Raw genomic sequence first — 12029 nt, forward strand, 5'->3', positions numbered from 1 at the left:
ACCAAACTGCTGTGGATAGAAATACCAAAACAGGGATCTGACCTAAAGGCAAATCCCCAAACAGCCACAAAAACATTATTTTTTTCTTCTCTTATGTTGTAGATTTCATTGAAGAGGGGAGCATTTCATCTTCCTTGGCATTTGGTGATATCTTCTTCTTATTCTCTCCTTTGTTATCATTGTATTAATTTCTTTCAATGGATTAATTTATTGCATCATTATTATACTATTTTTGTTTTTGGAAAACCATGTTGTACACCTGGAATTGATTTCTAACAAGTATGGGTGAGATTTTTCTAAGCAGACTAATGTCCTGAGTTTTATGTTCATACAGGACTCCAGCATGTCACACCGTCATCCACACAAAGTGCTAGCATCCGACACAATCAGCTCCAAACTTTTAGTCCACATTTCTCTTTTACAGGCTTTTTTTCATTTCTACATCCAATTTATAATTTTTGTTTATCAGTTTGTTTGCAATTAGTATTTACTATCAAACAAAAACCAATTTAGAGTTAAAGCACTAAAAAGGGTTAATTGGCATAATATCAACATTAGATTAGTTTTAAACAAAAACCTAGGCTAGTCAACCCTACTGTAAAGTAATTGGAATAATTTGGTAAGAGAAGTAACTCTCTTTTGCTAAGTCAAATTTTGATCTCTGCAACACTCTATGCTAATTAGGTTATGATTTATGTAAGGCTCCATCTGTCTGTCTCCCAGCTTTGGGGTTGCACAAATTTTTATCTTTGTATAGCCTTTATTTCTGTCCGTATTGAGAAGGATAAGGCCCTTTAATAGATCCTAATTTTATAATATTTTTAAAAAACCTCATTTGTTGTAGGTAATGAATTCATAGATATTTGTTTTTCTAGGTTGTTCTGCTTTGTGGGTTAAATTTTTTATCACATGAACACCTATAAATAAAACAGGTGATAGAAAATTCAAAATATTTTGAGGATCTCAAACAGCATTTGATGACATGAACATATATATATATATATATAGAAGATATGATAGAAAATTCAAAACATTTTGAGGATCTCAAACAGGAAGTTCAAATGTTCTTAGCTGAGTTAGAACTGATAACTGAAAGCCCAATATAACTTGGTTATGCACAGGATGTACCAAAATGAATTTTACACATTGAATTTTGTTCAAGAGAACATACCATGGCCTTTCTTGATTGCTTTAGAGTAAGTCAATTTATCCAAGAGAAGGCGAAGAACTTGCTCAGCTCTGGAATGAAACCTTGAAGCTGGACCCTTCAATGTGTGCCACAGCAACGCACTACATCCTGTTGTTTTCTCCTTTGAAGGCTTGATAGCAACTTCCCCTATGACTTTCTGAATACCTGTTGATTCCAGAAACATACATAACATGTAAAAGATGGTGGTTAAGCCAAGAAAAGGACAACATGAATCTCAGAAACATTGGGTAAATTCTCAGCTATAACTGGAAACCAACTCATTTTCCATGCTTCACAGTAACAAAAAGACATCACTCTGAACAGAAAAAATCAACCATTGCATCACTGCAACAGAAACAATAAAAACACAAATAAAACATTTAAATCAAAGCTCTTGGTACGTTAGTAACTCCTGTTTATTGTTAAACTTCTTCAGCCATGAAATAAGAACCATTTAAATTATTCCTTTAAAATTGCTATCATTAAATTTTCTAGCTGTTGTATTTTTTTAATAACTCGTAATCTCAAGACATTTGCATTACTTTTGAGAAATTTGTTAAGATATCTTTTAATCTGCTCATATTTCAAAAAGCCAAGATAGTAAAGCAATTTATGAGAGATTAACAATGCCACATGCCACTTCACTGAACAGGAAATATGCAGATAAACTAATAGTATAAAACAAAGAAATGTATCATGGGAAACAACACCAAAATACAAAGATAAAAATATGAAATATGCAGTGGAGCCTCAAAAAAGTAGCAATCACAACTGTGCTGGTCATTATTTTAAATGATAAATAGGATAATGTTCTGACAACAACATACCTTTAATAAGCTGCTTAACCGATGAATTTCGCAGCAAAAATGACACTGCCTCTGCAGTGAACTCCTGGACATATTCTCGGTGGTAGCACCGCAGCTGTTTTGTTATGCTTTGGTGGAAACCAAATAAACTTAGTATCAGAATTCATCAGACAGAAAAGGCAAAATTCATTTAAGATGCCTTGCTAAAAAGACATTGCTGTATGGGCATGACCTGATGGCTTAGCACATTTTTATTTTTAAAGATTAAATTAAAAGAACATTATAAACTGTGATTTTCAATTTAATTGTCATATAATATTATTGACTCTATGAGCAAGTTTATATACACATTTTCTAAGAAGAAATGAGTAGATATGAAAGAGGAGAGAATATGTCCTAAATAATTTATATTAAGCATAAATGAGAGTAGACACAGTTGCAGAATACAGAAGAAAAAATGCACAATAGTCTCCCGTGATCATTGAGCTATCAGAACAAACTAGGCATATCAATACGGTGCTTCGAAGGCTGTTCTCACAATTCATGTTTTGTGAATAGAAATGAATTTCAAAAGTGGATTTAAGAGATCCACATAGCTTGCAGAGGTAAGTAGCCTTTTGTAGAACCAGGTATTCTGTAACTGCCAAGGGTCAAGGTCTTCATGTCAAGTTGCGTTGTATAAAACAGTGGCTTGAAATATCTAGTAAAATCCTTAGGATGCATTTTTGTGCCTCGTCTCCAAAATGTGGATGGCTCATAGAGTTCACATTCATTCACCTTAGCTAAATCACGAATGCAAAGATGAGCTGGGAGATCCAGGCAGAAGTCATAGACTACATAACAGTCAAAGGAATACATCTGAAATGTATAACTTTAAGATGGCAACAAGGAATGAATCAGATCATCAAAGAAGACAATTACCACCAGTTTGAATATTTTACTAATATATCAATATCAAATCTTTTTGAAAAGCAGTGCTTGTCATGCACCTAATTAACATTGAATTGTTATGAATTACAATCTGACAGGGTCACAATCCTACCCTACACATGCTCTGAACATATTTCCAACATAACACTCCATCTATCTATCATTTATTCAATGATATTATTTTTCCTATTCAGTCTCAATTGTATGTATTTGCACATTTTGTGATGTGTATGCCATCATCATTGAATTGTATGTAAGTATATTCCATTCAGCAGCATGCTCAGTAGAGAAGCATACCAAGTCACATTCCTTGGACCCTGTGACAATCAACCATCGGCATTATCTTTACTTAGTGCCCCATTCATTGCGTATCTTGGTTTGCATGTGCCACTATGTATGCTTTATCTTTTCATTCCTTTCAAATCTGAAGGATCTACAACAATAGACATTCTAATGTAAGAACTCCAATCATTTGGTATTTGACGATTATAATACACATTATTACTTTGCTTCCTCATGCAACTGATTACTGCATTTGGATTGAACAAAATGCTTTCTCTCCAGTATTATTTGACTGTTCAGCAAACTTTATAAGTAACTCTCAAGTCTTCTGTGATCTTACATTACATTATACCATATCACCAGAATTCTCTCATCCTTCAGATGTCATAGACAAATCAAACTAAACCACAGTGATACAACCATTTTGTGTTTTCTTCACCAACATGACTATAGTCTAAGTTATCAGGTTCTTCGAATCCGGGTCCCGTACCCACTTCAGGAACATGGGTTCAAGAACGCCCAAGAGAACACCCAAGTGTGTCAATGGAGCACCCCAGACGCCTCAGGTTCCCTGTGGGTATGTGATCTGCATACCCACAAGGAACCCAGGGTGTCCAAGGCATTCCTAGGCGCTCTTGCAAGGTGTTGAGTCAGCAAAGCAAACTACAAGTGCTGCTAGTGCTAATGTCACTAGTGATGGTGCTAGTGTCAGTAGTGGAGGTGGTAGTGGGTAAGCTAGAACTGCTACTGATCCTGGGTATCAATCCCGCTCTTGATCTGGAAATACTCAAACATTAGGTATTCTCTTGACACCATCTAACATCTAAACAAAATATTGTTTGATAACCATGCTAACAATGAACTATTAAGAAACAAACTGTTGGTTGAAAATTTTGTACACGTGGGGAGGCATGCAAAATTGTGGTTTCAGCCACAGCGTGTAAGTTTAAAACTCTTCTAATTCTAAGGGAAGGCTCTCCCTTTCCAACTATAACATATAAACACTAATCTAACTTGGGTGGGACAGCATCCTTTTCTCTTTCTTCAAAAAAGATGATAAAGATGCAACAAGAAACTGAAATTTTAAATTTTAAGAAACTGCACCTAGAGTAACAAATACAAAAACTTAAGAAATTTTAAGAACAATAAAGATGCCTTATATGAAAGGAAGCAAAGTTTCCATGAAAGCGCAAAGTTTTCCGTCACTTCCCCGAGACGGGAATATAGATGCAAAGCTCAAAGTCTTCACTTGACTATTTTCCTATCTACCTTCTAGAATGATTAATATGATAACAACGTACAACATATAACAACTCAAAGTTTGTTAGTGTAATGCACTCTTGACTGTTATTTGATAAGAACAAGTGCAAACACAAAGTCTTGTAGCCTCTTCCTATCTTGACACTTAGCTATACTGATTTAACTCTCAATATTTGCAGCACAAAGTCTGCAAGAAATCAGATTAAAGCTCCTTTCAACAATCTCATTAGAACCTCAAGCGAATTCAGAAAAATATTCCACTATGACACAAGAACACAATGGATATAAGAGCAAGGCTTCAACACAAAGTTTGAAACTCAAATGCTTTCTAATATTACTTGAGAAAACCAATTTACATGTATGAAGCACAAAGTCTTTATGACTGTAAATTTCCGCAGAATCTTCTTGCTTGCTAAAAAGATAGAAATTACAAAGAGCACCCTCGTGTATGTATAGGAGAGGGGCTGAGAGCAAAAAGTGGGAGAAGTCTAACTAACTGAGACTTTTTTCACAACTAACTAACTAACTATGACTTATTCAAATTACAGTTCTATTGCTAACCAGCTTGTAATTTGTTTACATGCAATTACAAATTACAAGATTACAAGTGATAAAACTACTTGTAATTTTAAGTTTTGATATTATATGTAACTTGTCAAAGGGAAATTACAATTGCATAATTGAAACTAATCTAGGTGTCCAGAACACGACTCTATTTACATCATCCTTTGTCTAAGAGGTCTTCAAGCTGCTACAAGATGCTTGAACTTGAAGTATTTGGGATCAATGAAGGTATTTATTCAGGAGCAGCAACTTGCATCATTTGACCATGAATGGTAATGACAATGATCTCATGATGATCAACCATTTAACTTGAAGATTATAAACATTCTTTGTTGGTTACTGTGACAATGAAAGACACTGCTTTTACAACATAGTGCTGCTATAATGCATTGTAAACAATGCATTCCTCTCCTGCATTACTCCTTCATTTGTCAAGTTTTCTCTTACAATGGCATTGACCTCCACATTTAGTAAAGGAAAGAAAATATTCCCAATGGTGAGATTAGAACTATCATCCCTGATTCTAGATAGGACTTGACTTAGCCACTATTCTCTGCTTCATGGTTCATGATATTTTGATCCTCTCTGTACATATGACAGCATACTCTTTTCATTTTACATCATTACTGCCATCAATGTATGACAGCACTTGGCTTTTGCTTGTTGTCTTCGCATTGAAACCCCTTGCAATCGGGTTTTAGAAACCTGATTGCATGTATTGATTTTGCAAAGGGAAAACGTGGGAATGTGGGGACAAGGCGACTTTCGGATCTTGGGAGGTGGAATGCGAGTGAAGTGGATTGCAGCAAACTTGGAATGCGGAAATGGAAGAATGCAAATTGGAAAAGATGTTGACACTTTACATTGCAATCGGGTCTTGAAGACCCAAATGCGAGTAGGCATTCTTGCATGATCAGTATTAGCTTACAATCGGGATTGCAAGACCCGAATATAAGTGCAACACATCCAAACATTCCTACAATATGCTTGCAATTGGGTTTGGGAGACCCGATTGCAAGTAAATTAACTTGCAATGAAAATGTATACCTTCACACTTGCAATGTTGGACATAAAACCCAACTTGACTTTGACAAGAACGCTCAACCAAATGGACTTTAGTTGCAGTCGGGTCCTAAAGACCCGATTGCAGGTAATATAGGTTTGAGCTTGCATTTCAGGTTCTAGGACCCGATTTGCAAGTAATAATGCAAGACAACTTGTAATGATGCTTCAAAAACCTGACTTTGCAAGTAACTTGTAATCAGGTTTCTAAGGACCGATTGCAAGCAAAGTTAACTTGTAATGTGAGCAAAAAGTTCCTACTTGCAGTGAGGTCAAAAAGTTCCCACTTGCAGTGTCTGACTCAAGACCCGAAATTGCACAAAAAGCTAAGAAAATGAAAGCCAAAACTAACCAAAACTTGGACAACGATGACAAAAAGACCCACTAATGATTTGACATTAGCAAATATGAGTTTTGAACCTCGTAAAACGAGCCTTAGAGAAGAAAACCACGAATTTTGAGTAAAAAATTGTAGGGGTTGTCAATTTCTTGAAAATTCAAACATTGAGACAACATATGCACATGATCAAACAAAATAGAGTTACTTTACAAAAAACTATTTTAAACCTCACATAAAAGAATAGAAACTTGGCATTTATTCATACCATTCAAGAGCACAATCTCTAATCTCCATGATGTATATGAATACACCTAGGGAGAATGACCAAACCAATCCCTCAACAAAATTCAAATCGGAAACATATAGATGACCACAACTCTCATACACCCCATACATATCGACCTTCAATAAGAAAAACTAAATTCAGTCATGTGGATTACACAGCATTAAATTGGTCTCAAAACACTATGCTATAATATTCTATTAAAGTATGACATTTGTAACCTTTATTGAATGCCTAAAATAACACACCTTATGAGCAGTTTACTTCTCCAGGCTGCATTGGCCTCTATCTACAAGCTACATGGTATAGCTTTTGCACTGATGTTTCTTTGGAATATTGCAACAAAAGCTTAAGTGCCAGCACATTGCAACATATTTATGGCATGTAAAGCTCACAAAGTTAATTTGTCATAGCCAAACCACATACAAACCTAAAATTCTTGGGGTGTACCTTGGCTTTTCACAATAATCTTAGCAAGGTGAGCCTTCAGTTAACTACAATCCTGTGAAATAGGAAGAACAATGGTTTGTCTTTATGGTTTTCTATATCACGTCTTGAAGAATTCATGAATCTCTTGCTCCGAAGTCAATTCTTGTAATCCAGAGAAGAACTGCATGTTCATATATATTATACAATATTGGTTTAAAGTTCCTCTAGTTAGATATGGAGCATCTAGGATATGTCCAATAGGAATAATAGTAGTTCTATCAACAATGAAAGTGAAAGATAACAATGTAAAAGCTCTTTTGTGTGGGTCCTGAGGATTGGTTTGATGCTCTGAGTATTCAAGTCCTCTTCAAAATTGCAGTCATGCTTCAACTTCAGATGATAACAGATTTCTGCTTTCTGTCCAAGTAGAAATCTGTCTGCTGTAACTCATCTTTTACTTTGATCATCAAGATTAGGGCAAATACAAACTCCATAATCCATAGTCGGGATCAGAGCAATACAAACACAATTCTTCCATTCAATGGAGAGATATCTGCTTATCCAGTACAAAAAAAAAACAAATTGATAGTATGGCACATGCACAAACAGTAGACGCTGCTTCTTGGAAGGCAAAATGTATTTCTAAGCCCAGTTAATCTTTTAGCATGAGACAAATCAACTTCTAAAATTGCCATTTAAAATGAGAAAATCCATAGAAGGATATCATGCCCGTAAACTACTAATAAATAGTTGGCATAAAGAAGTTTAACAGAGAGAATCTAGACGAAGCTCTGGAAGATGTTGATATGTGAATAGAGTAGAAATAGGAAGAACGAGATCAGCCAGCTTTTCAGTACTAAGCATGCTCTTTAAAACTGCGCCCCTACAGATAATATTAAGTTTAAACATCAAATCGATGATTATTTGTTAGGTACCCATTACATGTAGTACTGTTAACTCAAGAAATATTACTTCAAGTGTCAAAAGATTCACAACTCTCTCATCTTATCTATCAGATCATCTCAATTTGCATTACAGGTAGTTCATTTTTCTATTAACATTTTGCACATTAATGCAATATACATTCTCTTGTATAAAAGGGAAATCAGCTTGAATAGTATAAAAGGATAGCCAGCTTAAATGTTCATACTTAATCACATGGGAAACATCCTTCACGAGAAGCTTTTGCATGTACTTCATGACATATGATATAGATGTGAAAACCTGAACAGAAAAAATTTACAATTAATGAGAACCATGTATGATATAATGACAAATTTTAAAAAAACAATATACCAACCCATATTATGAATAAACAAATAGCAGAAGGTTTCCACGTAACATAAAATATATATCATGAACATATTATTTTGTAATGAAAGCAAATGTTTCAACTAGATAAAAAATCCCATTTACCTGTTCAATTATTTCAGGATCTCTGTCTCCACCAGATCTAAGAAGGCTTACGAATGATTCTATGATTTGAGATAGAAAACTGCCAAAAGAATTTGGAAAAAATAAAAAATGAAGAGCAGTATAATCAAATGAAAGTTCCACAAGGGATTAGAAAACCAAATTAATCATTAACTTCAAGCACCAATGTGTATGTATGTATCAAGTCACGCCAAACATAGCCCAATAGAATTTTAGGCATAATAAGATTTGGACTATGAAAAGTAAAATATTCAATAGAATATTACGAAAGGGTTTGCCTTACTACTGTGGTGCTACAATGTTAAAATGGAAATCCAAGAGAAACTAATTGGAACATAGAGAATGAAAGCTTATTCTTTTACAACAAACACTTACGGCATAAATTCCGCTCGCAAATCCCTTGAAAGAATTGCAATCAAACTGCAAATACACAATAAGGTGTCAAATTACAAGAATATGCATATGCCTAAAGAGTTGGTATAAATAATTTCTCAAAGTAAACCCCGTCAAGAATGAAAGAAAAAGGCAGAAAATATAAACGACAAAACACTAAATATTTTGAGCCATTCTGCTAACAACAAAAAGCAAGTATTTACAACACACAACAGAGTCAAAAGATTTTGAGATATCCAATTTGATAGTGAACACAGGGGGCTTCTTTGAGTTTGAGAACATAAAATTTCCTGGAATGCCATGATGTTATTTGTGATTTTCTTTTCTGAGATAACAGAAGATTATGTAATGCGCCTTAAGAGTTTAATTTCCACAACAAAGATTTCATCCTTGATGTTATCAATTTTAATATTATTTTGTATACCATGTTGCACAATTGGTCAATCTTGATCCGGTTGTTCTGCTTGTGCACTTTCAAGGAACAAGAACAAGTTTTGTAGCATTCATTTGATTCAAAATCTGCTTAAACTTACCAGATCCCTTAATAGCTTCCATGGGGTCTTCCTTAATCAGCTCCCACTAAAGTTGATAAGAGAGAGCACGAAAGCCATCTGACCCAGAGAATTTGTCAAGCTGAAAGAAAAAGACAAATTTCTTAATCTTTTCTTATAGATGCACTCATTCTCACTTTTTCTATATATTTTAGGAATATGCTGTAAAATCACTTGGTTCTCTTTCAGAAAATAAGTATTTAGATAAATCAAGCATTAGATAAATCTCCTATCTCAGGACTTTCTGTCATTGTGTCCATGCTCGCAACCACTAAATTTCCCCTCCCCTGCATCAATCTTCTCCACAATGAATTTTTAGGTACTCCAAAGAAGGAGGAATATCACCTTCTCATAGACATCTCGGCTAAACTATCATTTAAAACTAGTTTTCGTTCCATTCATTCATTAAGATTACATGATTGGGATAAAGATCACTTGATTAGGATCTTCCAAATAAACAATATGGAATGAAGCAAATCTTGAAAGGTTTTCAACAAAGTAGAAAAGAAGATCGCAACACAAGTACAACATAATTGTGAATCAGAAGAGCTTCCTAATGTTTGTCTCCCTTTCAATGAAGGCATATGTTTCAAAATGACAAAATTAAAAGAAATTCCAAGAAAAATCCATTGGCATTCCTAACAAGTATCAACTATGTTTGTTGTCTGACATATCAACTCTGTGTAAACTTGGCTCTACATCATTGGAATAGGGAGATCATTCTGACAAAGATTTAAAAAAGCATTGCTCGGATTTCCATGACCACATTAGAAACTCAAAGCTTCTAAAACGTGCTCATGCCGCTTCTCATGAAATTTGCATAGAAAAAGCAAGCATTATAGTGAAAGAAGATCATTTGACAAAAAGGAAGTTGAGAGAGGCTATAGAGATCAGAAATCATCGTAACAATTTCAACAAGGATGATGCCTGGAACTAAGTGACTCATGGACAACCATTATTCATAGACTAGGTGCTCAAATTGATAAATAATTAAATGTGTATGACAATAACTAATGTTACATTGGTTACTATTTAATACAGACCATGAACCTTAATTATTATGTATAGATCTCCTCAAGTTGTTATTTGGTTATCTATATAAGAATCCCAGAGTCATAATCTTGTTATTTATCTTGATAATGGACCAGAAAATGTGGTCCAAAACATTAATGCTTATTCCTCTTTTCTAGTAATATCTTGTATATCCTTCCTCTTTTACATTATAGATTGCAAAGACTTAAAATATCTTGGTAATTAGCTTTTTATTTCTCTGTGGCTTGCCTCCTAGTCCCATTTCCTTGCAAGGGATAAGCCTCACTATTTGTTCTAGAGCACTAAGGCTTTCGAGTAAATTTTCAAGATATCCCTTCAAAGATTCACCTCTTCAACCTAATAATTTGGCCCACAATGCTTTATAGTTCAAAGGCTTGGGGACCTAGTTTATGGTAAACTAGCAAGGCTCGACTTTGAAAAGGTTCAAACACTTATGCTTCAACCTATGATCCAATGCAAATAGATGGTTCCTCAATGCATTGTTCAAGTTGAATTCGCCACACAACCCCTTTAACTTGAATACATTCAAACTCGCTTGGTATTTCACAAGATTAGATATATGGGTGATTTTACTTTGACTTGTGGAAGGTACCCACTTTTAGCAAATCCTCTTTGGATCCTTTCATATGTCAAAGGTTTTAGTTTTCAACGTATGTTTGCTCTTCCAATCTATTGCCATTTCTTTGGACATCCTACCACCTTGCATATGTCACCTTCTAGGAAATTTACCATTAGTACAACCAAGTCACATGTACATTCCCCCTACATTCTCTCGACCCCAAGTTGGCTTTCTACATTGAGGACTTCTTAAAAGTTACAAATGGGACAATTGTTGGCACAACTATTTTCAGCAACGTTCATCTCAAGGTTTGAGGATTCCCCTTGGACAATTGAGAGTTTGCTCCAACCAGATTTGAGTTGAGACTGACCACCATACTTCAAAAAATGAAAAGGTTTGCCACCTATAGTCTCTCGAGGAGGTGCAAACCAAGTAGTATAAGCTTCCTAGGAGGTGCAATACGCTTCCTAGACTAACCTTAGAGGAGAGTATTGCATAAATTTCTGATTTTTACAATTATAGAAATAAAAACGCATATAAAACCATAGATGGCATACTCAATGAATACTCGACATTTTTTCTAGTGGTACTCACTGAAAAAATCGCAAAGTCCTTGTGATGAGTTTCTAGCAAGTAAACAAAAACATGCCAAGTTCATGAAGAAAACTCGTGGGACAGAAATCTATTCATTTTTCTACCTTCTCTTTTTTTGTGCATTTAAAAAAAAATCCACCTTTGACGTTGCATTTTAAAAAATTATGAAAATAGTGTTTTGCCTCTTGACTGCAATGAGGGCACTGCCCTTGACCTCCATGAAGCTATGGAATATGGAGCCATAGCAAACTAACATGGATGCTTCCACTTTCTAATATGTTAAACTTAAGTTGGAAAAGT

The 12029-nt window shown here is 34.8% G+C and overlaps 1 protein-coding gene across 4 annotated transcripts in view; it reads right to left on the bottom strand.

The window, feature by feature from the left end:
• LOC131074886 (uncharacterized) overlaps window positions 1-12029 on the bottom strand; it is a 138631-nt gene that overhangs the window by 93148 nt on the left and 33454 nt on the right. For all 4 annotated transcript variants that reach the window (XM_058011618.2, XM_058011617.2, XM_058011615.2 and 1 more), the window contains exons 5-9: window positions 8955-8999; window positions 8562-8640; window positions 8296-8369; window positions 2017-2123; window positions 1172-1354 (exon numbers count right to left, since the gene is read on the bottom strand). In XM_058011618.2, coding sequence (XP_057867601.2) covers window positions 1172-1354; window positions 2017-2123; window positions 8296-8369; window positions 8562-8640; window positions 8955-8999 — 488 coding nt within the window. The remainder of the gene's footprint in view (window positions 1-1171; window positions 1355-2016; window positions 2124-8295; window positions 8370-8561; window positions 8641-8954; window positions 9000-12029) is intronic.

Source organism: Cryptomeria japonica, chromosome 1 (genome assembly GCF_030272615.1).
Source record: "Cryptomeria japonica chromosome 1, Sugi_1.0, whole genome shotgun sequence".
NCBI lineage: Eukaryota > Viridiplantae > Streptophyta > Pinopsida > Cupressales > Cupressaceae > Cryptomeria > Cryptomeria japonica.